The sequence below is a fragment of the Rhyacophila brunnea genome, unplaced genomic scaffold, assembly GCF_057557595.1.
Source record: "Rhyacophila brunnea isolate RB1 unplaced genomic scaffold, BYU_Rbru_1.0 scaffold_14, whole genome shotgun sequence".
NCBI lineage: Eukaryota > Metazoa > Arthropoda > Insecta > Trichoptera > Rhyacophilidae > Rhyacophila > Rhyacophila brunnea.
In genome coordinates, this window is record NW_028232796.1 from 26,393,704 (window position 1) to 26,409,604 (window position 15,901).

At 34.6% G+C, this 15,901-nt stretch overlaps 2 protein-coding genes across 2 annotated transcripts in view; one reads left to right on the forward strand and one right to left on the reverse strand.

Annotated features, from left to right (window-relative positions):
• Positions 1–15,901, reverse strand: part of LOC147075805 (uncharacterized) — a 722,814-nt gene that overhangs the window by 629,018 nt on the left and 77,895 nt on the right. The gene's annotated exons all lie outside the window — the stretch shown is intronic.
• Positions 142–8,386, forward strand: LOC147075806 (uncharacterized). The gene is made up of 3 exons (XM_085942377.1): positions 142–233; positions 4,664–5,080; positions 7,688–8,386. The coding sequence occupies exons 1-2, from the start codon at positions 142–144 to the stop codon at positions 4,968–4,970; spliced, it is 399 nt and encodes a 132-aa protein (XP_085798503.1). The 3' UTR covers positions 4,971–5,080; positions 7,688–8,386.

Below are 15,901 nucleotides of genomic sequence, written 5' to 3' on the forward strand. Positions count from 1 at the left end.
ACCATGATAATAAAGTGGAGGATTGATAATAAGCATCATTGTAAATCAGATAGGTCACATTTAAACTACGTTTATAAAATACTGTTTAAAAATAAATACACATTTGAGGTAATATGGCAACACTGCTTGGGAAAAACTGAAATGGTTGACCCTTTCCACTTCTGGCAGCCCAATACCGGTGACCGCTCTGAAGAGCCGTGGGCGAACAATTTTTTGGCTACCGGATTAGTTCGGTTTGTGTTTACATTACTAAGTTACGGCCCGCGGGCCGGATCGAACGGGCGACCATGTTTTTACAACAAGGAAATTTCCACTCTCAGATTAGATATTATTTACCCTACGAGACCTAATGGAGTTTCAACACGAGAATTTATCAAACGAACTCAATACAATATGACGAACGCAACGGTGTCAAACAAAGTTTTTTGTTCATTCTGATTAAATACATACATACAACTTGTCTATTCTAATGGACCCGCCAGGGGATCCAGAAAATGTTCAATGGTCATTCAATTTGAACACGTTGGGTACAATTTAAAGCAGTGATGTCCAACCAGTTAGTGCTAACAACTACTTTGAGGAGTTAAACTCCCGGCAGGTACTCTTTCATTCCAACATCCCAATAATAAATAGTAAATAAAAATATGGATAATTGTAGGAATATATATTATATTAATTAATCAACACCGAACGACATTGCGCCTCAGGCGACATTTATGTTTTCTTTTTTTACCATGTCCGATCCTAATAAGATCATTATAGCCCTCGACAGAGTTGAGGTCTGTAACAGAATTGTTTTTACGAGACATGGATGTTAGCCATTTGCCCAATCTATTAGGTCAATACTCTGACTCAAACACAAATTGAAAAACAATATGTGTATTTGCCAGACCCAGGATTCGAACCTGAGACCCACGACGTTATAGATCGACGATTAAGCCGTTCGCCCATTATGGGTGTAAAAGACATTTATGTATATAATGTTAACTTGTTTATTGTAATATGTTGTTTATTTTTGTTGATTTTTTTAAAATCAATGCTATAGACAACGGTTTGGTATATACCCACGCGCCTCTGTCCGCACCTCACCTCATTATTGCTGCTATCTGACCACTTTACCAACTCGTGCTGAATTTTTGCAAGTGCGTTATTCTACAACGTTCCAACGTAAGCGCGCGCCACTCTATCCAACCCTGCAATCAGACCAGTTTACCTAGTAAGTTTAATTTTCGAGACGTTTTATCCTGTAACTTGGAATCATTTTAAAAATCTACGGTACCGGTTTAAAGGTTCCAATTTGATAGCATCATTAACTATGCAGTTAAGTTTTTTTTAAAGAAGGCTGTATGAAGAATCTAAACTACACTATGTTAGTACTAACTAGTCAACACAAAAATAAGTGAAGTGGGTTACCTTCTGGGTATGGCTGTAAACACTGAATACTTAGGTACAATTTCTTTATAGTGTGAAGAAATATGGGATAAACTTAAATTAATTTCAATATTTACGTTTGCATCATAATGTACATTAAAGTTTGTCACGTTAACGAGACACGCATAGACATTGATAATGTTTCTTGGGTTTTATGACATGACCTATTCTGTGGTACTAACAATGTAGTCTATACGCTCTACAAGTTTCATTAAGAGCGTACATAAGTGAAACGGAAAATACTTTTCAACAGTATGTGGAACGAAATTTCGCAAGTCGTCGTCAATCGGAGACTGAGAGTCGAGGTGTGAGCATGTCAATTTGTTTTGTGATGGCGTCAGAGGAATGTATTCTTAAATCGTATAAAGATGACTAAAAAACGTTCCGCATGTACTTGAAAAAGAAAACATGTCAATGAATATACTATTATTATTACGAATATAATAATAAACATAACATTAAAAGGACGCATGTTGAATTTTTATGACAAATTATATTTCGTTCGGCTCACGTCATTTACACAATCCGCGCATCGCCTTGTCACGATTTTTTTAGACCATGCCTCAGCTGAAGTATAGCCTTAATAGTAGGTTTAAAGCTTTAAATTATAACTGAAGAAACTGGAATGGAAAGGTGGGCATATAGATCCGTTTTATTTAATTAGTAGTATAGAATTGACACAGATTGGTCACAATGGATTATGTTATTCTTTTGGTTCGTTATAATCGTTAATATCCGTTCAACAAGCAGTATTCGCCACTTCATATTTTAGCACCAAGAAGAGAAAGAAGATGATGTTACACGCAACAAAAGAAACAGTGATTTTATTAGTTATATCTGTATTGCCGGGAAACATTTTAATAAAGGCTGCATTACAATTATTATTATTAAGAGATGCAATATGCAGCCGCATTTTTACCTAAAAGAAACGTAGCAAAATTTTTCATTAAATACCAGAGCAATATGAAAAGCTTCCGTGCAACAAAGCACACTTGCTTTAACGGTGGCAAATGTTGAAAGTGAACTTTAATTAAAATTACAAAAGGTGAACCGCAAAAATATTATATGTTTTTATTTACATGCATTTCATACGCGATTTTGACCAAATGAAAACGCAAAGTGAACAATATTGGTTTTTCGTTTAAAAACGTAATAAATTGAGCATTGGAATTATTTTAACAAAATTGTATAGGTATATAAAAACAGTTTAAAGCAACGGTTTTCAAAATTTTCCATTCCATGACACTTTGGTGCAATATATTGAACCTTTTTGATATATCGACACACTTTTAATGTAATTAAGATTTTCCGACACACCAAAATTGTTTTGTTTAAAATAATAACATGTTTACAGTTTGTTAACTTTTGCTGTTACACAAATGCTCGTGCACAATCATTCCTTAGAAACTCAACGCATTTCCACATATGTAACATCAAATTATATATCGTTTGGACAATCCACATCGTACAAACTTGCGCGATTTAATCAAAACATTTCATGAGATCACGCGTCGCTACTTCTGATAAATTCCTTAATGTAATATGATCACAGTTGCTTGTTTGTTAGTAAGTACATTTGCACGTTTCCCATCGGCGGTGAAATTAAAAAATCATGGTTATTTATATATAATTCATGTATACTATTGATTAAGGTTTCTTCAACCGAGGCCCACTTTGAGGCATTTGAGCGTCATATGAAGAGCAGGTTAATAGGGTTGACCCCGATTTCTCCGTAGAGTCATCATCGAATAATTCAAATCTAGATATTATTCAGTATACAGCGAACACATAATGTCACCGAGACTAGCTGAGCCAGTCCAACCCTATTCTTTTCTCTATAAATTCTTTATTTAAGCACCACGGTGCATGGTGTTACATCAGTCTCGTGCGGCTCCGTATCGGGATTGCACAGAGAGCATGTAAAATCTTAAAGATAATACACGTATACATACATACATATAAATGTTTTATATCAATACCATTACACCATATAGTCTCGCATGTAAACCATACAGCAATAAGCTATTAGGAAAGGTAAGTTGATCATTTAGGATAGGTAGGGTGCTTTTATTGTGATCCTTGACTTAGTAGGTAGGTTATAAAGTTTTTACCTACTTTATTGTATTAACTTATTATATAAGTCAGAATTAATAATTGTGTTGGGGGTCACTCGTGTGTGGTGTTCGATGTGTAGGTAGAGGATGATGATAATGACGAAGTCTACGATGTAGCGGGGTGAGATTTATTAGCAGCGTATCGGTACAATATTATACATGATAGTTACTAGCTAAGTACTCTGATTCGAGTGACATTGAGATAAATTGTTCTTCGTTATTTATACAATAAAAGTTAGCACATTAACATTAAATTCTGTTACATAATCATATTAAACTACATAATAGAATCAGCGTTTTAAATTGAGTAGCGAAAAGAAATATTATTTGTTATTACAGTTGTAAGAAAATACTATGAGAAATGTTTATTCAGCTCATACACCGTAATGGTATAATGTATGATATGATGTAATAATACACCGTCTCTGATTTCGCCTAATCGACTTGCTGGTCTAGCTGAGTTGTTTACTGGAAACGGATTGGGAATATTTTACTGCAAAGTAATTTGATATTTTTATAAACAATATATATCCGATCGCTTATTATTCTGCAGCTACAATTGTATTCGTTGTCAGTGTGTATTTACCGTTTGGTGAGTGCACATAGTGCCTGAAGATGCCGAAAGGCGAAACCCGGATCGCAAAAAACGACTCAAATTGAATAGTACAAAACTTAAATCCATTAGAATTTGAATACTTTTATTTCTCATTGATAATCGCTTTAATAGTAGTGATATTGATATATCATTCTATTTCTCTAAATATGTAACAATAATGTGTAATATTTTACATTACACATTTGTATTTGATATTATATATTATTTTAATAATATAATGAATAGATTTTGAAACAATAATAGTAGATCATTAAAAATACCGGTAGTAAACAATGACATGACGTAATATGCATTCATACAAACTAATGTAGGTATGTATTTAACAATTTAATTATGTAATTAAATTTAACATGCACACAATAGGGGTGGTGAGCTGTAATGAATAAAGTAATGATTAAATTTATCTGAAATGTGTATGTATACCTTATTAATATTATGATATTATTCACAAATTTCTTCATCGATTAATTAATTAAATTAAGTTATTATTTTTGTTTTTTAGTTGGTATTTGCGTATATCAGTCGTGTTTGACTCGACGATCGAAAGGTTGGAGGTGACCGTGAACAGGCTAGCCGCGAACTCGATGCGTGTGGGTCTTCATCTGAATGCCGCTAAGACCAAATCCATGTGCAGTGCTGCTTGCATCGACGCTGACACTCCTCTGCGGGTTTCTGGTCTGCCCGTCGAGCTGGTGTCCAGATTCAAATACTTGGGTGCCACGGTTGCCGATGATGGTGGTATTTCTAGTGAGCTTGGAATCCGCATGGCTGTGGCGGGCTCTGCGTTCAACCAACTTGGAGTCGCATGAAGGTCAAGGCTGTATTCTGTGAGGACCAAATGTCGTTTGTTTAACGCGTGCGTGCTACCTGTGCTCCTGTATGGCTGTGATACATGGCATCTTACTAAGCTTCAAGAGCAGTGGCGGCTGGTGACAAAAATATTAGGGAGTGCAAAAAAAGACTCACCTATTTATGCAAGAAGTCCATCCTCCGATTTTTGGATCTTGAAAATACGTCGATTACTCGAATATTAAAGTCCGACATTGACGATATCATTTTTTTTTCGATACTTAACATCGCAAGAGCATTTAACCTATCTTGAGACATGGTATTTCTCATAAATGACTTAATCCTTTTTAAAGTTGAGAAGCAACGCTCACTTTCTACTGACGTCATCGGTATTGTACAAATTATTTGCAATAGCTTAACGCTTTCACTAAATACTCCGAGTAAATTATTATTTGTGAATAGCTGTAGTATGGATAACGCTCCATCGGTGACGTAAAAATCTTCTCGACTGTATAAAACAATTAATTCATTTTTAAGTTTCAATTTGTCAATAAAATCGTATGTTGCCATTGCTGTATTAAAATCTATAATTGGAAATTTTTTATGGTAATCGCGAAATTTTTCACTAAAAAACAATTTAGATATTACTAAATGACCATGGTATTCAAAACGATCTTTAGCTTGGTTCACTATCGTATCGCATACTTCATGACATATTACAGAATGTGGTAAATCATTCGGTCGACGTTTTTTCGTGGGCTGAATTTGTAGCGTATTATTTTCCCGAATATTTTGAATAGCAAGTGTAAAATGTTCAATATCTTTATTAATCTCTAATACTTCTTTTGATCTCGACTGAAGTTGCTTAAAAAGTATATCGCAGTGGGGCATAATTTTGGCAAAAAAATCTAACCAATAATTAAAATTATCGTCGTTTAAATATTGTAACAGCATTCCAGCTTGGTTTATAGTATCAGCGTCTAAATTTACTGATTCTAAAATGTGCTCCATACACTCATTTAACTGTTCGCGATAAGTGTGCACAACAGTTACCGTTCTTATATTAAAATTCCATCTCGTTGTCGGTGCTGATGGTATTTTTCTATTAACTATTTCTTTCAAAATATCAGTTCTTTTCGCAGATCTCGAAAAAAAAACTGGAAATGCTCGTAAATTAGCAAAAAAATTTCGGACCATTGTGTTAGCGGAAACACTTCTTTCCATTATTAAATTTAATTGATGGGCGTAACAATGTATGAAGTGTGCGTATGGATACGAAGCTTTTATCAAAGCCTGTACACCACCTAGTCGCCCGCTCATAACGGCTGCACCATCATAACTCTGCCCGATTAATTGGGTTTGTTTAATCTCGAGAAGTTCGAGTTCTTTGAAAATTTCAGATGCAATACCTACCGCTGTATGATCTTTCGGCGTCATAAATTTCCAGAAACGTTCATGTATTTGTCCGCGTAATTCGTACCTAACTACCAAAACTAATTGTTGAGTTGTGGCTACATCCGTGGTTTCATCCGCCTGGATCGCGATAAACTTACTTTGCGATATTTCATGTTTTATTTCATTGCGACAAACCTCTAAAATTGAATCTAAAATATCGTTTTGAATTGTTTTTGATGTACCTTTAAAAATATTATTGCTATCTAAATGTTGTTTCATTGCAATATCAATTTCCGAGACGAAATCAATAAGCCCTCGATACACCCCTGGATTATTTGAATCTACGGATTCATCGTGTCCCCTCAAAGCTAATTCAAATGCCCCGCAGAATTTCACACAGTCAATCAACCTGGATAAAATATATCGATTATTGTCTACGCGTTCATTAAATTTTTTCACTGACAAACGATACCCGGCGTCTAACTGAGATCGAATATCTAATGCTCCCAACACTGCAAGTTGCATTTCATTTAAAATGTGTTTTTCAGAACTACTGTGTTTTTTCACTTTATCTGATAGGTGAACTAAATCTTTCACCCCAGACTCTGACCAGCTTGATTCACCTGTAAATAAAAGGCACGGAAAACATAAAACAGTATTTAGATATGAAGAACCGCATAACCATGGCACTTTTCTATACATTTCCACGTTAAATTTTCGATTAATCACTTTGCCTTTAACTGTACACTTTTGAATTAAATTTAAACTTGGTGTAGGGCGTCCCGCAGCCTTAATTTCCAGTCGTTTTGAAAAATCGCGACGATTGTCTTTAATATATTCAACCGAAAACGACATTATTCACTCACTAATCAATGCTGTAAATAGTTAACGAACTTCGTAATACAAAAAATATTCGCGTACTGACTGACCACTGTGACCTCGAACATTTCAAGGAGATATTCGTATTCGGTAATGTTCGTACGTGACAGCCGAAGCAGTGATTCGACAATCTTGAGCGGGGGAGAACACCAACATTTAACGGTTAAAATATCCCATATTTGAATGCGTCACGAACGATTTCACTGTGAAATTCATATTGGTATGACGCCACAGATACGTTCAGGCGGTTTTATCTCGAATATGCACACCAAGTATAAAAATGCGGTTTCGGAACGCGCGCGCTGAAGTTGGTAGTATTTTTTGCAAGGAATGCGCGCGAACTTTTAAACTGGCTAACTCATATAGATTATTATATTATTATATTTTGGATATCGTCTTTTAATCTTAACACGGAGGTGCACTGCACTTGTGCTCCTTTACAAGAGCCGTCCCTGTTCAAGAGTCTCGGCTTTTGAGCTTTGAGAATCGATGTCTCCGCAGAATCTTATGGGTACATTGGTACGACCGCGTTACAAACACCCGAGTTCGTGAGCAGACACAACAGCCTTCGGTGATTGAAGTTATCACGAAGAGACGAATTACGTGGCTGGGACATATATTCCGGATGCTGCCAAAGAGTGCGGCACTTCGTACCCTTGTGGCACAGCCTTAAGGGTTCCGTCGCCGTGGCCGGCCCTCCCTCACCCTGCAGCGATGCTACAAAAGCGACCTACGTGCTGCAGGTCTGACATGGCGGGAGGCACAGGAGTTGGCGATGGACCGAGGGAAGTGGCGCCAACTTGTGCTTGCCCTATGCCCCAATGTTGGGACGTGACAGGGTGAAAGAAGAAAGAAGAAGAAGAATTTGCGTATATAATCGGTATTGAACATAAACTTTATTTGTCGGAAACTATGACGTTTACTACTTCTGTTTACAAAAAGTAATTATTTAAAAGCGGCTGTCAGTTTTGTTTCAATGTGTTTTTTTCTATCCTTAATATTCTTAGTTCATATTTCTTATCTATACGAGCTTAGTAGTGTATATGCAGACTTATTTACATAAATACTACTATATATATAGCGCAAGGCCGACTATATTCAGGCTGTGGTACTGAATCTCGAAGTACTATGGTAGTGCTAGTTATTGATTAATTTTGTATGTATTGCGGTAACCTGTTCACAATAATTGCCCAATAACCAGTTGTTTGCCCCATCGCGCCGTCCGACGTGGTCGCCACAAAGGCCAATTTTATTGCATTTAAAAAAAATGCTCAAATTGCTTATTGAGGACGTGAAGATTCCTTCACACAGTCTTGTATTGTCTATATTGTATTACTATATTGTATACTATATTGCAAAAATATATATTTATAATAAGAGGGATCAACCCAATGGTAAATCAATGTCAAGTATAATTTCAACAGTAATAATAATAATATAGATTTTCAGTTAATAATGAATCAGAAGCATTAACAAAACAAGACAAAATACATCCATATACAACTATATAGTATACTATATTGCAGGGGAGGGCAAACTGCGGCCCGCGGGCCGCATGTGGCCCACCGGGTATTTTTTCGCGGCACGCCATCGATAATTGTACTTGTGATTACGAATAACTTTTTTATAATTTTTAAAAAAATATTGACAATAGATCATAATTTGAAGAATTTGTTGTTTCGTAAATGTATTATCTCAGTACGTATTCCTTGCGTCTCGTCTCACACTATGTAACCACGATTTTCTACGTTGAACATCGATTTCAATAGATATTGATAGTGTACCGACAGAGCTACAACTTGAGATTATTAATCTGCAGTGTGACACTAATTTAAGAGAATTGCATCGTCGTGAAGAAATCTCCAAATTTTACAATGCTCTTAATTCAGACAAATTCGACCAACTTAAAGAGTAGGTATGTAAGAAAAATGTTCGTTATTTTTTGATCAACCTATATATGTGAACAAACATTTTCGATCATGAACCTCAATAAAAATTCTTTACGATCAAATATCTCCGATGCGCATTTACTAGCAGTTTTGAGCTTTGATTTTGAACAATATCAACTACAAAATTAACACCTAAATTTAAAAAAATGTACAACAGTTTCATTCTTCTCATTATTTTTTTTGTAATGTTTATTTTTCGTGATAATAAATAGTGTATATCTAAAAATGGTATTTTACTTGCGGCCCGCCGCTCATTTTAAATTCTTGAATTTGGCCCTTCATCCAAAAAGTTTGCCCGCCCCTGCTATATTGTATACTATTGTATGCCCGTATTGTTGTGTGCACTATACATTTATTAAGTAGTAGCATTTGTTTTCGTTATTTCACTATGCTCCTCTCTCACATGGGAAGTTTTATTAGATAGACTTAGATAAAGCAGGCTTAGGTGGGTGGCGACCTTACTCTTAGGTATCTGCTCCTGGGACATTCCTAAGCATTAAATAATTACAAGATAAAAAAAACATTTTATATACGTTTTTAAATTTTCTGTTGAATCATATAAACTTGATAGAAATAATACTGAAATGTCATTTTGACATGTCATATTGATTTACATAGTAACGCACGTATATATTAATAATTTCGTTGCTAGGACCCCAGACCCCTAGCAACCAATAATGGTGTCGAAATAACTTTTCATACAAAACAGAATTAACTGAAAATTAATTCAATTCTACTTAAAGATGGCTACTAAAAGTATTAAAAAAATACATTGGCATCGTGTTCTGATATATTCTAAAAGTTTCAAATGTCGGGAAGTTAGTTAAAAATCGAGAATAAGAATACGATCTAAGAAAAACGTTGTAAAAATGCTGATGCTTCACAACCAAACGTCGGTTCATACGCTGGGGGCAGACATTTGGAGGGGTCTATGTTTGCGTTGTTCACAATAAATTAAGATTTTTGATTGCATATTATTTCGTTTAAATTATTACCATTTGTTTCAATATGCACCAATTATCATTTTCTACAAACAGTTTACCATATTGCATTCGAAATATGAGCACACTACTTTACTTCACAGTTTCATGCCCATAGTGGGTTTTGACAGACCGAAGTGTAAAAAAACCTTTTTCTTATCTAGACGGGATTCGAGCCCAAGCCTTCGCTAAATATTAATGCAAACACTACAACTTAGCCACAGTGGCCGTAAATACAGGCTTTTGATATTTTATTAGCCGATTTTTATTTCCAGTAAATCCGGCAATAAGCCATTCAGTAAAATGAAATTAAAGCATAAATACACACCTTTATTACAGTTTGTACAACTCGTAAATGAAATTAAAACGAATGAAACGTTTTAAGGGTAATTTTCTCAGATTTCGCCTCTGTAAATCTTTTATTTACGGGCAATTTCGCCGAGTTATGACGATGATGTTAGCTGAGTGAAAATTTTCAACTTTAATGTCGATTTACACATTTCCGTACTGCATCAGTCTATAAACCGTACAATCATAAAGGCTTATTTATACCTCAGTTGAGGCACGGTCTAAAAAGATCGTGGGTAGGCGATGCGCGGATTGCGGGTCGCGGGTGCAAATGACGCAAGCCAAACGAAACATAATTTGTCATATAAATCCAACATTATTTATTGTTCTATTAGTAACAATAATAATATACTCATTGACATGTTTTCTTTTTCAAGTAAATGGGTAACGTTTTTTAGTCATCTTTACACGATTTAAGAATTAATACCCCCGTCGCCATCACGAAACAAATTGACGTGTTCCTAACTCGAGGTTCTCTCTCCGAATGCCAGCGAGTCCAAAATTTCGTCGCGCCTATAGTTGACAATTATTTGCCGTTTCACTGATTTATCGTCTTAATATAGTTTTCAACATTAATGTCAATTTACACAGCTCCATATTGCAGAGTGCAGACGTCTTCAAATACAAATTGTTTTTTTTTTACATAAAGTGAACATTAGAAATTATTAATTTAAGACGTTCACAACATGATATTTAGAAATAAAGAAATATTATTAAAACAGTATTATATAAAAAAAGAAATAGATCAGTATTAAGTTATTAAACAGTAGAAAAGTGTAAATATAAAAAAAATATTAATTAGATACAAGGAAGTACTCCGAATGAGCTAAACAGACCATATTTTACAACGTTTTTCTTAGCGTGTATTCTTATTTGTCCGGTAGAAATCTTGCAATCGATTTTTAACTAACTTCCCGACTAGCTAGATATTTGAAACTTTTAGAATATATCAGAACACGATGCCAATGTATTTTTTTAATACTTTTAGCCATCTTTAAGTAGAATTAAATTCATTTTCAGTTAATTCTGTTTTGTATGAAAAATTATTTCGACATCATTATTGGTTGCTAGGGGGTCTGGGGTCCTAGCAACTAAATTATTAATATATACGTGCGTTACTATGGAAATCAATATGACATGTCAAGTACAATTTTTTTTTGGTCGTTTAAGCTAGTCAAGTCAAGTTTATATGGTTCAACGGAATTTAAAAACGTTGTATATAAAAAGTTCTTTTTATCTTGTAATTGTTACGTTCAACTTCCAATAACAAATCACATTAAAAACAAAAAGAAAATATGCATGGCTATGTCATTATTTTTTTTAAATTATTATAGGTAATTTTATTTTCTCTTCAAAATAAAAATTCGCGTGTCATGCAAAATCATCTCGCGTGCCATAGATTCTCCATCACTGCTATAAAATATAAATATCAGTAACAACTATCGGTCTGAGATTTAGGGCCTCAACTCTCCGTATACTCTTGCGATAAAGTAGCTATACCTCTCGTCTGAAGCTTATCCGGTTCTAGCATCTAAATTGGATGACATCTACGACAAATAATTCAATTGTGCTTGCCTTTAGTTGTTTTCTTAAAAGATATTCTCACACACTCGCACAGCAAATATTTTGATGCGCACCTACCTGAAACAAAATAAAAATCAATCCGTTAGTAAAGGAATAACAATAATATAATATACTGTTATTAATTTAATGGAATATAAATATACTTATGTTTTTAAAACTCCATGTAAACTCCTTCACAGCGTACTAATTAATTATCGATGTAAAGTCAATTTTGAATCATCACTCACCGAGTAAGGATCTTTCGAAATCGACTTTTAAGTTCCGTATTTCACGTGGACGAAGATGCTAGTAATATTATAATACAGGCATGTTCAACTTCAAATAGGTTGTGATACACCACACTCTCAGATTGACATTCTTCTTCTTGATTATTCTCTCGTGGCTGAAGATCCTGCCCTCTTTCTAATGTTGACATCTTTTTAGCGACCAATACTTTCCACCCCTCTCAATTGTCTACTTCTCTCTGAACAGAGTAAAGGCAGCCCTCAATTAGCTCTTTCGCTTGGTCGCGCCTCTGACGCTCTTCCTCTCCTTCGCCTTTTCTAGAGAATACCCAAAACCACCAGTCATTCCAGGCTACTTCAACTTGAATAAACATATGAATACGTGTATTAAATAAGGCTCTAAGTACCAAAAAGTAGTATTGCCTGTAGTTACAAAATACTGAGTCATTGCAGTAAAATTTCATGAAGCAGACCTTTTGAAAAATGTAGTTTTACAGTGTTAAGCAATCACGGCAGCTTCTATAATTTTAGATATTAAGAACTCGCAAGAGTTAACACACCATCGTCAGCTATTTTATATTGAATGCCGTTGACCACTGCAGTGCTACTTACACCATTATAAATAAAACACGCCAACGGACTTACAACGTCGACAAGTTTAGTTATTTTGCTGTATTTTTTTAACTTGCTTGAGGCACTTAGACTACAGTTGAAATTATTGGCATTGGTATGTAGAACATTTTTCTATAAAAATGTCAGTTTTTATTATTTTGGTACTTAGCGCCTTAATTAATACACGTATTCATATTATATTTGACTGTTAATAATTGTCTTTATCACAAATAAATACTCAATTTCCCATTCGTCGTGAAAATTATAAGTTTTGGTCTTCTTTTGAGCACGCATTGCACTCATCATTAAACTAATATTTTATTTGCGCGAATGTAAGGTAGAACTACGCCTCACTACGCTCGTTTAAAGCGGAGGATTCACGTATTTTCTTTCTCTCACTCCTGCGACGGGCAATGAGTAATACAATACGAATCGAGTGATAAGTACACGAATGTCACACGAGTTTCCTCATGGTTCATTTGAAAACGACTTCGCCGTAAGTTGGTTAATGAAACAAAAATAGAAACTAGGGCTCCTTTTGGGTATATCGTACTGTTATGTCCCTCGGGGAGGAAGGCAAAGGAGACAGGTTGCTTGGGTTGGCAGCAACCTGATGTGGTTTGATGGTGATATCCTTCCATCGTCTCCTTTCCAAAGACTGGACTTCTGTGCAACTCCTGAGTAGTATTCACAGCTGTTACGTGTCAAGACCGTTGTCTTGAAGGTAATTGTCAGGTGATTTACCTTCTAGGATGTATTTAGACTAGATGGCGAAAAGATGATAAAATGAGAACGAATAAGCTTTCACGAAAGTTAAAACATTAAAGTTTATTCAACAAATATGTGAGTACATATACAGCGGACAAGATATACGCGTTACAAAGAATAATTAAAAATAATAGACGAAGGGCTCCAGGTGCGTATCCCTTTTTATACATTTTTGGTGATTTCATTATAATTAGTTTATTAACTAACGTCTTGTGTGTGATATCCGGCGTAGCTCCGTAGTTCAATGACGGTCTGATGCCCTACATTTGTGTTTAAAAAGTTAGAATATTCTGTAGGTACTGACTGCATCGTATTGTTGGTGTCACCACTGTGGTGTTCGGTGTGTGGGTTATGGTGTTGAGGATAATGATGAAGAAGTCGTAGATGTATACAGGAGCGAGTTTTATTTGCAGCGTAACGATCGGTACAATAGTATAAATACAATGACAGTACATATTATCTACTGAGATAGTTACGAGCCAGGTACTTAGATTCGAGTGACATTTTGATAAATCATTATTCGTTATTTATACAGTCAACAGTAATACATAAACATTATATTCCCGTACATAATTATATTGAACGAGTCAGCGGTTTAAATACGAGTAACTTGTGAATTTTATTTATTATTACAGTCATAATAATATAATATGAGACTATGGGAAAGGATTATTCGACTAATTTTCCATTGCGATACCGTGTTTCATATCGCCAATCAATCTGCTGATCCAGCTAAACAGTAAACTTGTTTACCGATATATGAGTCGCTGAGAAATTATTATTGCGGTCGAATAATTTGATACATTAAAAAATAGATATTTGATCGCTAATATACTGATAGCTACAATATTATTACATGGCTATTGTTTATTAACCCTTATAAATTTGCAAAGCTTGATAGGTATAACTTATATTGTATTGTTGTTTTTATTTAATAAAACGCAATTTTTTGTAGAGCTTATTCCACTTTTATATAATAGATTGGACCACCTCAGAGGGACATTTTCAACTTTTTCAACATTTTCAGTTGAAAATGTCCCTCTGAGGCGGACGAAACCGGTCCAATCTATTTTATAAAAGTGGAATAAGTACTACAAAAAAATTGCGTTTTATTAAATAAAAACAACAATACAATGCAGTTCCACCATCAATTGTGTTTCTACATGTTTCCCCATTCTGATTATATAAATACATATAGAATCTAATGCACCCACAGCAGATTTTTGGAGCGAACAAAATGGACTGAAATGCTACTGAGATGTGTCAACAAACCTTTACACACGAAATACATCGTCAACATTTAACAGCAAATAATAAGATTCCTTTGTCTTCTCGTGCTCCTATGGTATCTCTACGTGAATATTGCGTGTAAATGGGGTTATTTTTTAGAGACAACGCCGTAATATGACGTACTAATAAAGTTGAATCGTATTTAAATAGGTAATTTCAAAATAGACTTTAAATTATATTACGTAATGTGGAAGCAAAGTAATATTAAATTTATTATAATTTCGTAATTCTATTCGTGAATTTTCAAGTGAAAGATATTAAAATGAACTCTTTACTTCCCTTGCATGTTCGTATGCCGATAGCAACATAAAACATCTCAAATGTATAATATGAAAATGCTGCACTAAAAATAACATTACATTGTAGTATACAATTGCATCCACTTCATTCATGTACCTGTAATGTAAAAAGCTTTGTGAAATAATATGGTGAGAGCTTTTAGTATGTATACTGTTATATCACAGTTTGACCAGGCTGCTATAATTAGTCCAAAATTAGTAATTAACGATTTTATATTTTTAAAATACTTATTTGCGACGTTTTATTGCGGACGTGAAGATCTCTTCACATAATTTTGTTTGTCCGTATTGGTCTATGACTGTCTTGGTTTTTTTCCAGTTATCTAACACAGTACTTCTCAAACTAGGGGGCCCTGGAGCTCCTGCCAGGGAGCCGCGAAATATTGCAGTATTTGAAAAAAATCATAAAAATGTGATCACTGGACGATACCTGAAACAATTCAGTCAAAATCTCGAGGTCGAATTTTCGCGCGATCACAATACTTTATCCGATATGGATAAATAATCTACTAATATTTATAAATTATTTAGATTTTTTAGTTAAAAAATATAATACAAAATTTATATGGACCTAATTGCGACAACATACGAGTACCTAAGCGAAACAGCATTTTCATCATTAC

Bases quoted from the DNA above. Each gene is read 5' to 3' on its own strand.
- LOC147075806 (XM_085942377.1), top strand. From the start codon at position 142: ATGGTTGACCCTTTCCACTTCTGGCAGCCCAATACCGGTGACCGCTCT. The intron at 234-4,663 runs GTTTGTGTTTAC...TTTGTTTTTTAG, and splicing joins TTGGCTACCGGATTAGTTCG to TTGGTATTTGCGTATATCAG.